General features: G+C 40.3%; 1 protein-coding gene and 1 pseudogene across 2 annotated transcripts in view; one reads left to right on the top strand and one right to left on the bottom strand.

Annotated features, from left to right (window-relative positions):
• Snap25 (synaptosome associated protein 25) overlaps positions 1-16,559 on the top strand; it is a 71,155-nt gene that overhangs the window by 30,317 nt on the left and 24,279 nt on the right. For both annotated transcript variants that reach the window (XM_021155437.3, XM_021155436.3), the window contains exons 2-3: positions 14,307-14,440; positions 16,510-16,551. In XM_021155437.3, coding sequence (XP_021011096.1) covers positions 14,369-14,440; positions 16,510-16,551 — 114 coding nt within the window. In that variant the 5' untranslated portion in view covers positions 14,307-14,368. The remainder of the gene's footprint in view (positions 1-14,306; positions 14,441-16,509; positions 16,552-16,559) is intronic.
• LOC110307141 (large ribosomal subunit protein eL21 pseudogene) lies at positions 163-658 on the bottom strand (annotated as a pseudogene).

The following is a 16,559-nucleotide window of genomic DNA, read 5'->3' as shown; positions in this document are numbered from 1 at the left end:
TGGCTGTCCTGGGACTCACTCTATAGACCAGGCTGGCCTCAAGCCCAAGGATCTGCATCTTTCTCCCTCCAAAGTGCTAGAATTATAGACATGTGTAACCAGCTTACTCTTTTAATTTTAATTTTAATTTTTTTAAGGAAAACACTTTGCAGTCCGGGTACTTTATTTCTTTGTGTATATGGCCATTAATTCATGTGGAATGGGTTCCAGCAGCTCAGGCTATTTTCTGTTAGTCCTCACTAAGTGTGCTTCTCTGGGTGGCGCAGGCTGGGGCTTCAGCTGAACCCAGGGACCCTTCTCTTTGGCTTCCTTTTTCTTCTGATCGTTCTCCTTCACCCACTTCAGGAAGCCATCTCTGCTCTTCGAGTGCTTGATGTACTCAATCCACACATTGATCCTCTTGGCCAGAATTTTGCCCTTAACTTGCTTGTTCACAATGATGCTGGGTGACATTGTAGACTTTTCGGGTTTTGCCATGGTAACACTTATGGGGCACTCCTTTTTGAACAGTGCCCATTCCCTTGCTGTCTACAATATCACCCTTCTTGTAGATTCACATGTGTGTGGTCAAAGGAACAACTCCATGTTTCCTGAAAGGCCTAGAGAACATATACTGGGTGCCTCTCCTCTTTCCTTTTGTGTTGCTCATTTTGGCGAGTTACTGGAAGATGATGGCTGCTGCAGCTGAAACCTCACTCATTTTAAACAATGATTTAGTAAATCTAAATCTACCTTCTCTGCATTGCATCTCAGGACTCATATAGAAGACAAAGCTTAAATTCCTCACCCATTGGAAAATTTTTTTCTGTTTTCTTGAACAAGATTAAAAAGGCCTTTCTCCTTTTCTGTATACTGTTTCCCTTGACAATTTTGAATTTCCAAGTCTTTGTGTGTATGTAAGTGCATGCATGTTCTCCTTTAACACACATGCTCCCACACACAGATACAGACATGTCAAATAAAATGTTTTTTTTAATTCAAGCACAGAACAATGAGATTATGAGTTCTTTTTAATTTTACGAAAAAATAAATAGATAGGTGACAACAATATATAAAAATAGGTCCAACTGAATCCAGAATTAGTAATCATTGCTCTGCAGTTCCCTTTCTATGTAGGGAATGCTGGGGTGTAAGCAAAGCTGTGGAGGTTAACAAGAGCAGATGGATAGAGGCTGGCTGTTACAGACAAAGCCACAAGCTGCTTGTGGGCAGATTAAAGGCATCTCAGGGAGGCTGAGCTCTGGTTGTTTTCAACACTAATGAGTGCTCTATAAATGAGCCTGAGTTAAAACTAGAAGGAGGTGTTTCTAAGACGCAATAATTGTTAACATTTAGATAAGAATGTAACCTGATAGATTCAGTTCAAGCTTAGCCAGGCAAATTTCAAGTCTATTCAAAGTGCAAAGTCCCGGTTTTTTGTTTGTTTGGGTTTTTTGTTTGTTTGTTTTTTGGTTTTTGGGTTTGGGGGGGTGGTTTTGTTTTTGTTTGTTTGTTTGTTTGCTTGCTTGTTTTTTTTTTTTTTTAACAACATGCTCTGTTTTAAACGGCAAGCATCAGGCAGTAATGAGAAGATGTCTTAATGACAAGGAACTGCAAAAAAATAGCAAATCAGACTTTGGACTTTTCCCACTTATACAAAAGATACAGTTACCACGATTAGAAAAGTTGATCTAAAGAGTAACACTGGGGCAGGGGAATGTCGGGGAAAAATTAATTAAATTTAATTAAAAATTTTATTTATTCTAGTCATACAAAATATTTTTAAAATAAAACATAAGGAAATCATGAGTTTAAAGGAGTGAGCTGGCAAGGCTCCATGAAATAGTGTCAGAGGTTTTTAAACACTCATGTTCCTTGGCCTGTGAGTCTACTCTCATGGATTGGATAAGGAAATAATACAGGATGTGCTGGCGTCTCTGTGTACATAGACTTGTGGCAGTATAGTTTATCATTACAACATAAAAGAAAAGGGGGGAGGGAGGCAGACAGGTGGACTAAACACCCAATAAGATTAACCAAATAAGCCATAAATTTATATCTATGATGGGCCACAGGTCAGTCTTTAAAGTGGCATATTTGATCAATTTTTAATGAAACATCTCATAAAAGGGTTGATAATTGAAGAAAAACCGGGTAATACATGTTAGTTTTGACCACATTTAAAAATAAGTTTCTGCCCCTCTCCGATCTCATACAGGCACAGATGCACATTGAAGCTTCCTGATCAAATTTAAAATAAGCCACATGCATTCTGGGACCCATTCTCAGGGAGTCTTATAGAATCGGTCCAGGGTATGACCCAGCAGTGGGTCTTCATTAAAGCTTCTCAGGAGATTTTCAGTTTTCTTTTCAGGTTTGAAAACCCTAAAAGTAAAATAAAATAAAATAAACAAAAACAACAAACAAACAACAACCCTCTTCTCACACAGTACATTCTGAGACACCATAGATAGCCATTTTTTAAAAACAAGCAAGTTACTTGGCAGCCATTGTTAGGTTCGGCCACACAGTACTCAAAGTGAAATCATCTTGCTTGTATCCTTGACCTTACATACAACCTTAGAAAGAGAGTCAACCTGAGAAACATTATGCATATTTTTCCATTTGTCATGCTGAAGCACTGTCAAATGGACTCGGTGATTGGCCAACTCCCCTTCTTTAGTTTACTAAAAAGTTAAAGAAAATAATTCCAATAATTTCCACACTCTATGAAATCCATGTTTGTTAATGTGGGATTAGTGTTTGTGATTTCCATCTAGTAAACCAAAGAAATACAGAGCTGTCATGTCACAGCCCTACAAGATATCAGCCAAGTCTATATCTGGGTCAGGAATCTTATCCCAGCATTATATACAGGTCATCTTTAAACTGGCTTTGCTATCTTGTTGGTTTTCCTCACTGGAGAGTTAGACTCATCTTTGACACAATCTTTCTATACTCCCCTGAGAGTTCTGTGTTAAACTTCTGAACCTAATGCCTTTAAAACTACTCAAGGTCAAACATGGATTTGGAGATAGGAGATAAACAGCTCTCCCTGACGGCAGATTCAATCAAAATCGTCTCTCACAGAAAGCTTCCCGTCTTTAAAGAGAATACTCTCTGTGTGACTTACAGAAATGTTCCAGCCTTTGCCCACAAGGTCTAATCTAAAGTGCTTTTTAAACCCTCTCCATGTTAAGGACAGCAAATGACAAACTGCATAACTGGGAGGTCAAATTTGCACACTGAAGCAGTTACAATCACACCAGTGGCTTATCTTAAGCGAATGGAGATTGGGGGAAGTCTAATTTGATAAATTGGTCTTCCGACCCCCATTGATGCACACAATCACTTCAGGGGCACTTTATCATCATTTGGAGCCCTTCTGCCATTAGCTGAGACTCCAGACTCTTTGGCTGGGACTCCTTTTATGTCCTCTCTCTTTGTGTCAAATGCTTAATGGTCTAAAAAATGCTACAATATATGCGAGGCCTGTTGCTTTTTAAAGCGGCTCTGTGTCGAATGAATTCACTTCCAGAGTCAATAACTTTCCAGTGAGTCTCTTGCCTTAACTGTAACGGTAGGGTGGTGTACAGGGACTTTATATGGAGAGAGGTTGTGTGCAAAAGTCTTGATTTCAAGGAGCGACATAGCAGAGACACATTATCACAAAGCCAAAAAAGGGTGGGAGACATTTTAACTGATGGTAAAAGTTATAAATCTCCATTATTGACTGAAATAATTATTTTGAAAAAAATATCAATTAGCTTGGCACTTTTTTTTTCTGTCCCCAGGCCTGAATTTTCCATTTTTGAAAAAAAAAAAAAAGAGTACGTAGAAGATCTAAATTTATCAAGATCTAATCTCCACGTGGTCTGTGGAAGAGCTTGATAAAGGATGAGTTCCAGTTAATAGGTAGCTACAAAGAAAGCCACTCTTAGGAAGAAATGTGTGCTTGTAGCATCAACATCATGTGTGATGCTGTCTTGATAGCGCTTCATAGAGTACTTCTTCCCAGTGCTAGGGACTTTCTTCTTGGATTCTATTGTTGACTGTTCTCTGCCAGTTGAGTAATATTCCACAATTATTACAGAAAACATAGCTATGGGAGATAAAGTTTATGCTCTCCTTCTTCATGAATTTGAAATTAGATGTGATTTTATAAAGACAAGAAAACTCTTCATGGACTCTCTTTTTAATTCAAATATTTATTAGGTAGCAGATACAATCCTAGTACAAAATCCAATGAAATCCCAAAATATTAGTTAGATTCCTGTTACTGTAACAAATACCAGAGACAATCAAGTTATAAAAAAGAGAGGGTTTATTTTGCCCTACAGTTTTAAAAGATCCATTCCATGATGCCTCAGCCCCATCATTTCTGAGCCAGTGGCAGATAGCACACAATTACAAGATCAATGGAGCAGCAGGAAAGGCATTGAACACAACAGCCTCAGTCATAGTGTTCTGAAGATAATAAATGAGAGCAGACAGGTCCCTTCCATTCTTTGCCAAAAATTTCTTAAAGTAGGGCTCTAGACTGAGCATTGCAAGAATAATAATGCTCTGGGTGGCTTTTCACTTCCATCAAATTCTTTCACCTCTCTGAGATTCCTTTCTTCATTTGGGAAATGACTGACCTAATAACCTTCATGAGCTGGCCATTCTGTGATATTCTGGGTATGCAATCTTTAATTCACGTAATTAAATCAAGCCCAGATTTAACACATTTCTTACCATGGCTAGAATAAAAATGTTCTCCTTTTTCATTTTTTTCCTGATGCAATGATTTATTGATATTTTAAGTGCCTGGAATATATAATACAATATAGCTTATAAATAAATGGAGGTTGTCACAGGTTGGGTTCAATAGTAACACTCTTCTAGACAAAGATTAATGTGCAAGAGATATATGAAGAAAGTATTCTGGGAACACAATGAGAGAAAGGCACAGGTGAAGGACAAAAATGGACAAAAGAGTCATTGTTACAGCTGGGGTCCCAGCCTTGGTGCAGTCCTCAGGACCCTCTGGAAAGCATGTTGCACCTTGCAGTTTTAGGGCTGGCCTTTGGTGTTATATACCCTTCCTCAGTTGCAGGCCTCTCCTAGAATATTGAAAGTCCAGGGCATTTGCAGGTCTTAGTGAATGAAATGAAACAGCCAGTCCTGGAGAGTTTTTATAAAAAAGGGTCACAGTCATGGATGGTGCAAGTGATGCTAAGGGGTTAGGGAGCCACAAATACCTGTGGGAACTAAAGGGGGTGAGGGGAAAGAGGGGAGGAGGATAGCCAGAGTTCCTCCTATGCTCTGAGCAGGTGGATGTGGGAGGGCTGTCAGGCACTTTCCACTAGGCCCCTGGTGGGCATCTAAGCCACTGACCCCACTCGGTGAGGGGATGGGGTGGACAAGGGGCAGACTGGGGGCCCTGTAGCCCTGGGGTTATGGGAGAGAAGGCAGAGGGGTGAGAGGTTCCCACACAGGCAATAGAAAGTGCAGCGAGCCTTGATGAACAAAAACAGTCTATGGTTTTAGAGCTTTATTGTAGAAAGGCAGGGAGAAAGGAGAGAAGGTAAAAGAGGGAGAAAGAGAGAGCGGCCATGGCCAAGAGGAGAAAACAGGAAAAGGAGAGAGAGAAGAAAGGCTAGAAAGTAAGAGTGAGAGAGAGGAAGAGAGAGGAGAGAGGAGAGGAGAGAAGAGGATGAGGAGAGTGTAAGGGGAGTAAGAGCAAGAGAGTGAGGAGGGACCAAACAGCCCCTCTTGTATACTGTTGCTAGGTAACTGGGGAGGAGTCTAGCTGGAAGGTCTGAAGCTTGGGACATTGTCTATGTGACTAAAAGCCATGCTTCTCCTGTGGGGCCTGGGCGGGGGTGGTGGTGGTAACTTAGACAAGAGCCTTGAGTTCCAGGAGACATGAAACTCCTTCTGTCCCATATAGGTTATCACCACAGGGTCCCAGGGTTCCACACCTCAGCTTGACTGGAGACCAAACTGTCTGTATATAGCCCAATGCCCCACAAATACAGAGTAGAGGAACTGAACGCTGCACTAGCCAACTTCCATAGCTGAATAGTGAACCCAAGTACACCAAACATCTTGCTAACTGTGGACTCTGTCAAGTGACAACAGAAAATTTTCAGTTTGAAAGACAATGGGGTCTTTTGTGTTCAATCTTGCATGTAGTTCATTCATCACTCTTGAATGGGATCCTTTTATTTAAAGCTTAGCAAGACTTCTGTTTTTAATTTTTAATTATTTTTTGTAGCAAGGCTTTAGCCCTTGACCCAAGAACCAAGCTAATATTTAGAAAAAGAGCACTTTCATTGTCCCTTCACAGGTAAGACAGAGGACAGAGACTTGGACCAAAATGCTTCTTACTAGAGCCTTCAGAAACCATCCCTAAGAGGCAGTGATTTGCCTATAGCTGCATGCTAGATATGGCTATACCCATGTAATACTCAATAAGCAAACAGTACCTCCATGAATGAACTGTGGTTTGCTTAAACTATGATCAGGATAAGTGAGACAGGGTTCTGTTCTGTCTGCCCCATCTCCTAGTCAATTAGTCTGCCATGCTTTGGCTCCCAAGCAAACAACCGGGAATCATTGCAGAATACAAACTATAGCACTAAATACTCACTTAGCCACATTTGCAAAATACACAAAAGAAACATTGGCATTTTTGAAAAGGAGATATTTAGTCATAATCAGTACTAGTTGTGGCTGACTGCCCTCTTGCAATTAAGGAATGCCAATGCTGGTTGCATTTAAATGTAAGGCCTTCCATCCCAGCACTCTTACAGAACAAACCCAAGCCAAAGCAACCCATCATCAGCTATGCCCCTGACAGAGCTCATGGAAGAGGCAAGCTTCCCTTCTCAGAAGAATGGAGATCAGAACTGTGTTTAGATCAGGTATACAGAGAGAATTCAACTCAGGAATGGTGTTTGGTAGGATAGTATGAGAAGTAAATGGGCCAGACTTGAAAAGGAAATAGGTTTCTGAAGATAGTGCCTAAGAGATTCTGAGGGAGAGGAGGCATTTGTGAGATGTTTGGAGTTGACAAATGAGATTGTTCTTCTGTGTTTGTGTGCTCACGGTACCAAAGTGTGAATACACATCATCATATTGAAACAAATATTGAAAAATAAGGACCCCAATACCTTGAATCACTGTGTAGCTGAAACAAATATTGAAAAATAAGGACCCCAATACCTTGAATCACTGTGTAGCTGAAACAAATATTGAAAAATAAGGACCCCGAAATCTTGAATCACTGTGTAGCAACATAATGGATAACCACTGTTAACCACCAAAATGAGAAGAGAAAGGCCATGGGCCCAAATCATCATAGCCAACTTAATCAAAACAAGCAATTAATTAAAGCAAGCTTTTTAAAAATTTGTGTACATGGGCTGTTTTCTCCACTAAGGTAGAGTTTGAGAGGTCAGCATTGGGTGTGAGGAAGACAAGGTTTTTTATGGCTCAGGGGTAGGTAGTTTCAAATGGGCAATTTGGTAGGCAAATGACAGGTGGTCTACAAGAGTAGAACATAAACATAACAAGTTAGGCATAACAACCTTCTGAAACAAAGGCATGATCGAAAGGTAGTCATAAGAACAGATAGTCACCATATATAGAGGTCATCATAACAACTCTTGTGAAACAAAGGTAGGATTGCGAGGTGGTTATTAACTTTTTGAAACAAAGATATGATTATTATTCCTGGAACAGGCAGGTACAGAACCATTTGTAGTTAAGGTTACAGGTGGGACATAGACCAATGGAACTCACTATGGCCTGGATGGTCTGGAACTAACTCACTATGTAGAACAGGCTGGTCTGAAACTCATAAAGATCCTCCTGGCCTTTGTCTCCTGAGTTTGGGAGTTAAAGGCATGCACCACTATACCAACTGAAATGGACATTAAACTTCCAGCTGGCTTAGCTTTGTTCTGTAAGGGTGCTGGGGAAAGGGGACCTTACATTTAAGTGTAACCAGCACTGACAGGTGAACAGAGACTTGTCAACTGCATTTTGTCAAAAGGACTCTTTGCTCTGAGTTTTGTTCTAGAATTAAAACATAAGCCTCATTTAACCATCTCCACATGTGTAAAGGGGCAATCATCAGGCCACACTTAGTCTCCAGCATTAGAGCCCACAGAACAGGGCTGAGCTGGCATTTGGGGAAACAGATAGTGCCTGGTGCTTTTCTAATAACCATCTTGCAATAGCTTTCCAAAATAAAGTTTTTCTTGGGGGAAATTAGCTAATTTGACCCCTCTGAGAGAGCAGGACACAACTAAAGACTCTAGGAATCCTTTCCGATAGTGTCTTCACTTCACTCGAAGCAAATGATGCTGGAAGGCTGAAGTCTGTGAAAATTGGGCATCTCAAAAGAAGGATGCCGGGCAGTGGTGGTACACACCTTTAATCCCAGCACTTGTGAGACAAAGGCAGATGGATCTCTGAGTTCAAGGCCAGCCTGGTCTACAGAGTGAGTTCCAGGACAGCCAGAGCTACACATAGAAACCCTGTCTCAAACCTCTCCCACCCCATCCCCAAAAAAGAAGGATGGCCTGATTTCATCACTATACATTTGACAATATGTCAGTGAAACTAGAAAACAAAATAGTATGTGGGTTTTAATTAAAAGGAAAAATATCCATACAACTTGCTCTGAGAATAAAAATGCTTTGACAGTATTCTCTTTTAAAATAATCCACATTTGTCCTATACCTCAGCTGAGGGACAGTCTTTCCTTCTAAGTAGTTTTCTGGTCATACATGCATCACCATAGGTTTGTGCAATATTTAAATAGAGTACAAATGAAGGAGTAACCTCTGTGAGTGTTACTCAACATGATTTGATTTAAGTCCCTATGTTCTTCTCATTTCTGTTCATAAACTTACTGATTTTAAAAACATACCTTCCTTGCAAACAAGAGGTGCTTCATTCAAATGGCTGGCAGTGGGAGACATCAAAATGTATGTTTCAGATCTCTGTGATATTCAGATAGTAGACATTGATTAATATAAATTTGTTGATTTGTCTTACTAATTAAAAGAGGAAACAGAAAGAAACCAATCACTAGCTTCTTACTCCATCCGCAAGGGGCTCCTGTCGCGTGTTCACAGCATGATAGCCACACTTCTGTCCACCTTGCAAATCAAACCACAGGCTCCTATATCCACACTCACTTCTTCCTCCCTGATCCAGGATCTCTGAGAGTAGGATCAGGGGTGGGAAGCAATTTTATGCTATTGCACTTAAATAAGTCCTTTAACAGATGGGCAATCTTCCCAAAGTTCACTTACCTCTTGTGTTAGTGTACTGCCACTCTAATAATGTTCCTGAAACAATCAAGTTAGAGAAAAGGAAGTTTTGTTTTGATCTTTAGTTTTATAGATTTCATCCCACAATTGATTGGCCCCATTGTTTGGGAATATGCTGAAACAACACCCAACCATGTTAGGAGCACACATAGGCAGAAACTGCTTACCTAAAGGAAGCTAGGAATCAAGAAAGGGGAGGGAGAATGAGAGATTGAGAGAGCAAAAGCTAAGGGGATGGACGACTAACCAGGGACCAAGCATGCATAGTCCCTTGCATGCATATTCCCAATGACTTAACTCCTTCCTCTAGGCCCTACTTATTAAATGTCCCACCACATCTCAATTGTGCCAAGCTAAAGGCTAAACCCCTAACACACAGGCCTTTGGGATTCCATTCCAGATGCAAACTGTAACACCGTACCACCCTTCTAATGAATTCCAGATATGCTTGCATGTGGTAACAAATGGAGAGCTTTGCCAATTTCCCTTGACACCAAAGAATAATTACAGCAACTTGCCAACTTTGCCCTGTGTACCAGAACAGTGGTAGGCATGTAGATGTGTCTATTTCTGATATAAACAGCCCAATGCTGCTACTGAAGTTGGGCACCTTCGTCTGTGGTTGACCACAGAAAGTAGAGTCTTTAGGAGGTTGTGAGGACACCACATCACCTCCCAATTAACTTCAAGCTTTAAATCTGATTTGAATTCCTAAAACTCTGTAGGCATAGTCAATCAAACGCAGACTCACTTTTATAATTTGTAGTTTTACTTCATGCCTCATTTCTTATTTTAGAGTATGTTTAGAGTATATCCAAGAAACACCATGGGAAGCTTTATAAAATGGATTTTGCAGGCAAAGTTGAACAGGAAATAAAAAGCCTACACAGTGTTCATCTGTAGTAAATATGCAGTGTTCTGCAGATAGGGGAAGCTGATAACTAATCTTCAAGGATTTCTGGTTTTGTTTGCCTGTGTTTCTTTGTTCCGATCCACAAGTGTCTTTCTTGAAGAGCCAGCCAGCAAATATGTTCAGCTTTGTGAGCCCTTATGGCATGGAAGAAGCCACTGACAGTGGATTCACAACTAGACAAGCATATGCTCAAAGAAAACTTTATTATACATCTTGAGATTTTAGTATCACAATTTCCATTTCATGGTTTCTTCATCTCAAACCCTGTCAACCATTGAAAAATGAGGGTAAGATAGTCAGCTTAGCCTAAATCCAATGCAACAAAGAACAAGCTGGTTTGGGTTCATAGGAAAGTGAAGGGATGAGAATTACTGGAAAAAAGCTATCTATACAGGCTGATAAACTGATAAAATGTCAAGGACTATGGAGTGGTTGGAATGTTCTAGGTCCAGAGCCTAACTAAATTTCTCAGCTGTATTTATCCACCTAAAAAGCCATTTCTTGTTTACCTCCCTATCAGACATAAATAGGTGAAAACCTTTGGGATGTATTAACTTAAGGAAACCCTGTTCTCTACCAGTCAGAGTTAAGGATGTTATCAGATAACATCCCAGCCTTTGTTCAGATTCCTCCCACTGAATGTAGCCACATCTCTGATGTTTCCACTAATGGAACTGAGAAATGCCTTGATTTATAACTTTCTTTGTTCTTTTACTATTAAAAACTTCATGAACTTGCTTGTATGTTACAACTATGGGTTTCTCAGTGACCTAAGCCCATGTTCCTGGACTATGATCACTCAAATTTAGACCTAGAATCAACTGTCTCTTGGGCTTTTTGAGGTGAGAGCTGTGTTACTACAGAGCCCTTGATTGGTTTATTCAGACTAGTGTCCTATTTGGCTAACAACAAAGCCATTTCTTGACAGTACCTAGTGACATTTACTGACACTGTAGCAGTAAGTAGGCCAACTGTGGTCTGCAGAACAATAGTGTCCACACCTCCTGGATGCTCAAACCGAGCAAATTGGAACCTCTTCGGTTTTAATGACTCAGCCATCATTAAGAAGCTTTCTAATGATGCTAACTTTTGCAAGAGTTACAGAAGGATGGTCTTAAACTTTAAGCTAAAAATTGCTGATTTTGGAACATTAAAGGGAACATATGTGTTCATCCCAGAGTCAATTAACAGGAAGTGAATACCTAGTAAGGTCTAGACTCTGCACAGGTGATTTGAGATTCTTAGCCAGGGTCTTTAATGACTAGGTGAGTGTCTTATATCAGAGCTCCAGGAATCGCTTTTGAGAGACTATTTCCTTGTATCCTCCCTGACTAATGTGGGCCTTGCTCCTCTGGGGAACGCCACCTGCTGAGGTATGTGCAGGAGTAGTAACACTTGTTCCATGCCACCTGAGTAATTCCATTTCATTATTAACATCCTCTCAGCTAGTGCAATGATTGCTAGTTACCATTCTACCTGTCTCCTAGAATGCAGTCATGCATGGGTTTGGGGTTTTTAGGGGCAATTTATCAAATGGGAACAACAAACATCGCAGCAAGTAGCTGTTCTAGTGGTTCTCATCAGGAGGGCTGCCACTACTCTCTCTCTCTCTCTCTCTCTCTCTCTCTCTCTCTCTCTCTCTCTCTCTCTCTCTCCACACACACACACACACACACACACACACACACACACACACACTCCCGGCTACAGCGTTTCCTTGGTGATCTCTCAAAGTTGCTATTCTCAGCAGGAGAAGAACAGCTGTATGCTCCTGGCTCCAGGCTGCCAGCAACCTGCCAGGGCTTGGTTGATGGGCAGGTGGCAGGCTGACAGAGAAGCCATGTGGTAGATACTCTTCTATTCCTGATTTTCATGCTCCCAACCCCCACCCCACACCAGGAGTTCCCATACCAGAATGAGGAGATGACACAAGAAAGTGCAAGCAGCTCTTCACAAAGAAGGAGGCCAGGGTCAGGCACGCCCTTGCTTGTTCCCTAGGGGCAGTCCTGAGAGAGTTGCTGCTTGGAAACCAGCACCTTTCCACTCTGCTGGTTTCCCAGAGACCAGTGCTCAGCTGCTCCTCAGTGTGCCTGATGTCAGCCATTACTAAAGGAAGAATAGGTAACAGAGCCTAGATTTGTTCTACTCTTCTCAAAGGTATGAGGATATTTTACCCAAATAGGCTATCTGAATATTAAAACCCAGCACCCTTAGTAAACAAAGCTAATTGGGATTTTCTATCCTTGACACACCTGTGACATAAAATCTCAGAAGTGAGCTTTATGCTCAGGGAGGGAAGTAATCTTGCCCATAGCCACAAAGTTTCTAATTCACATTAACATTCTTGCCATTTAAAGTCCTTCGATGAGAAGACTTTCTTCACAGAGCTGGTCAATGCAGAAAGCTAATCTTATACTCTGCTTCCCCTCCACAGAGAAATTCCATCTTATCATCTGAGATAATGGCATAACAGTGTCATACACATCCAGTCACATAACCCATGGCATGAGTGCTCTTAACTATAGACTCACAAGTCTTGCTAGTGAGCAGCCAGCTTTCCTTTCTTCAAGGATGCAGAGAACCCTCTGCTATCCTGTGCCTCAAGCCTTCTTTCCTTGCCCTGTTTTCATTGACAGGAGAAGATGGGAGTTCAGTACCAGCTTCTGAATGCGCTTGGTCTGATAGGGACACACATTGTCTCCAATTAGGGACCATCTCTAGCCATGTGGCCCTCTCCTTGTGAAGACTAGATACATAATTCCTAGGTAAGCACTCACTCTCCAAAGACAAGATTCAAGTCTGCAAGAGGAAAGACAAATTCCACTGTATGCTTGACTATCTCAAACATGGGAGGGACACAAGCCTGGACCTTCAACAAGTGTACCGCCCAAAGATGTTGGTGTGAGGTCAAATACTTATCTCACACTCTTCCTCTGGTCCCTTCTGGGGACATGATTCCCTGACAGAAGCTGACTATGTTCCCATTGGCACTCTAATTTCTGGTACTTAGAATTTCTTCACTGTCTTCTTTCCAATTAAACTGTAGTTATATAGAGGTGGTGCATTCACATTTTTTGTTCATCAGTGTATCCCTAGTACTCTAAGTAAGTATTTGAGAATTGAGAAGGATGGGAAGGAAGAAAGAAGGGTGCTCTGGAACAATTTGTGTCCTCTTACTTGCATTTGTTTCATGTGAAATGTCAAGGATAGCCACAAAGTGGGCTGGTCACATTTTAAAGTCCTGGACTCACTCCACTTTGGAATAAGACTTGTTTACCTGCACACAATCTTGACAACCTCTAATGGCAATTCTAGATACTTCTAAATATGGTGCCCTGCTACCCACAAACAAATAGTAATGGTCTAATAATTGTGCTAAAAATAAATGTAGTAAATCTTAAAATAATTATACCAAGTACAAAGCCAGGAAAATCATAGTGCATGCGAAGTCATTTCATTAATACATGATCCTAAGAAATGCCAGCAATAGTGACAAAAAGGAGATCAGCAGTCTCTTGGACATGGGAAGGTATTGAGAGTAACAGGTAGAATAACAAGGAGAATGTGAAAATGTGGGGGTTAATCGATTGGTTCATTTTCTTTTTTAGAATAGTGGGGTTCCTGAGTATATTGCATGTGACAAAATTTCTCAAACTATACAAATTAATATGTGAAGTTGTTAGTATGTCAATTATAATTGTCTGTATTCCCCACTTCATCATTCCCAAGCCTTGATGGTTTCTGTTTTAAAAATATTTCAGATGAAGCCATATGTGTCTTCGTAAACCTGGAATCCTAGAACACTTAGGAGACTGGAGCAGAAAGATGGTTAGCCCAAAGCCAACCTGGGCTACAATACAAACTGTCAGAAAAATCATATGTAAATATGTGTCTGTTCCTGTGATGAGGTTGAAAAAAATATCCATTCCTGGCACTTTTTGGAGAATTGACATAATTCTATTGATTCTTGTCTGAATTTGGCTTCCAGTTTAGAAGCTGTCTGAACCCTGGGGACAGTGTAGTGCTTATACCTTCCAGGTGGCACACATTCATAGAAGCGCCCATATTTTCCTTCTTCCCAGGTTCTTTAACTAAGCACCACTGACTTGCTGGCCCAAGCGCCCAGCAACCCCCCACCAGTACCATGGCCGAAGACGCAGACATGCGCAATGAGCTGGAGGAGATGCAGAGGAGGGCTGACCAGCTGGCTGATGAGGTAAAGGACTCAGATTCTGAAAAAAAAAAAAAAAAGACTTCTTCTAATGTCTCAATTTAAAATAAAAAATAAGGTGGAAAAAAGAACATTCTTTTACTCTGACTAAGTTGTCTGCAGGTTAGAAAGATTTGATTGGCCCAGACTCTTGACTTGTCATTTAAAACGTTTAAGAGGACAGGGTCCTTTAGGAAAAGTTTTGTCTTTGGATGTCTTACAGTGTGTTGTAGTTAATTCAGTTCTGAAGGTTAACAATTTTAGGAACTTTCCCAACTGGTTGTTAAACATGGCTATTATTAAAACTGAAGTACATAATCTGAAAATTAGATAGAATATAGGTAGATAGATAGATAGATAGATAGATAGATAGATAGATAGATAGATAGATACGCAATGGTACTGTGCTCAAAACTCATTGCTTTCTACCTAGTGAGTTTAGCACATGTTTTCTGCTATTTATGCTCTTGAGTAATTTACACTCACTGCATATAAGGAATAGAAAGCCCACAGACCAATGTTGCTGTAAATCTCACCCACAGAGACACCACATCACTACTAATAGCCATTTTACTGAGAGAGAGAGAGCCCACTGGAGTCAGAAATGAAATAGAAAGCAATTGTTTAGCACCCAGACTTATTTAGAACCCAGAATTGCCAAATTCTGCCAGTAATGGCTTGATTGATTGTTTTGTTGATTACCTAGAGTTAAGACTGAAGGGAAAATATAAATAATTATATAAAACTTTTAAAGTATGCTTGTCTGTGCGATTTCACTAAGAAAACAATACACAAAGTTGGGGGTGAAAAGTTGGGGGAATCTGGGAAGAGTTAGGGGGAAGGATTGAGGAGGTAAATATAATAAGAATATATTGTATGAAACTCTCAAATCATACAAGTATTTTTTAAATATAAAAACTGAGGAAATCCTTCATTAGTTGTAACCTGATTGTTTTTTTTCCAACAAGAACATTGTCTCTTTTCTAATGAATCTAGTTCCAAAGCTACATCTTCACCACTTCATTTTCTTCTTATTCATGAACATAAGTGAAATTATCCCATTCCATTGACCATGTTGGAATCACACTAGTTCACCAGATGGTGAGCCATAGACAGATGACACCAAAAATCTACAGGGTCTTTCTGTGAGATTCCCCCTGTTACACAGGAGTTGTCGCTAGGCACACTTGTATTAGGTGTCAACTCTGTGCTCTTTGTATTTCATATCAGCACAGCAGCAATAAGCATGAATGTAGATAAATGTATTTCTGTTTTTCCAGAGAGTCAGTTAAACATTTGCCAGCACATCACTGCTGATAGACCTTTTATGAGAGAGAGAGAGAGAGAGAGAGAGAGAGAGAGAGAGAGAGAGAGAGAGAGAGAGAACAAAAATTCAGATCCTTCACATTCCTTATAAGTTTCTATTTGAAAGCATGGCTCTGAGAAATCACACTGGCTGTTGGATTGGAACGATGTTAAGGAACTGAGAACAAAGTGGCAATGCTGTGCCCGGAGGAGCAGTTGCCAGCTCAGCATTTTCTTCATGCTTTTCCTTATATAAGAATGAAGATAATTAGAACTGTTTTAAACCTACTTGATTTTCTTCACCCTAAGGCAATAGCTTAATTTGTATCGATAACAACTTCCAGTTGTGTTTCTAGGAGCTGTAAAGGAAACTTGTTACAATCTCAAGAAAAATTATGTTTACATTTAAAATTCAATATCCCTAGCCCAGGAAAGATGAAGTATCGCTCAGAGTGTAGAAGAGAGTTTTCTGTGCATCCAGAGCATGCAAAAATGATTTTTACAGATTTCTTTGTCTTTGATACCAAGATCAAACTCATATGGTTTTAGTTTTATGACAATAAGCTTTCATGTGATGGCTTTAGGAAATCTGATCATGTAGAAAGCCCAATAGGCAAGAGACTGAAACTGGAAAGACATTTTGTGTTTGGTTACCAAGTTGAAGTAATATGTGACAAGGACCTTTGTATTTCTCAAGTGAAAAAAGGTATTTTTTATCTTCCTAACATTTTATTCCTGCCCTTAACAGTGTTTATGTTTTTCCATCTTAGTCCCTGGAAAGCACCCGTCGCATGCTGCAGCTGGTTGAAGAGGTAAGAAG

Source organism: Mus caroli, unplaced genomic scaffold (assembly GCF_978045245.1).
Source record: "Mus caroli unplaced genomic scaffold, Mus_caroli_1 scaffold_2, whole genome shotgun sequence".
Classification (NCBI taxonomy): Eukaryota; Metazoa; Chordata; class Mammalia; order Rodentia; family Muridae; genus Mus; species Mus caroli.
Note: the sequence above shows the minus strand (reverse complement) of the source record. Positions and strands in the feature narration are given on the sequence as shown.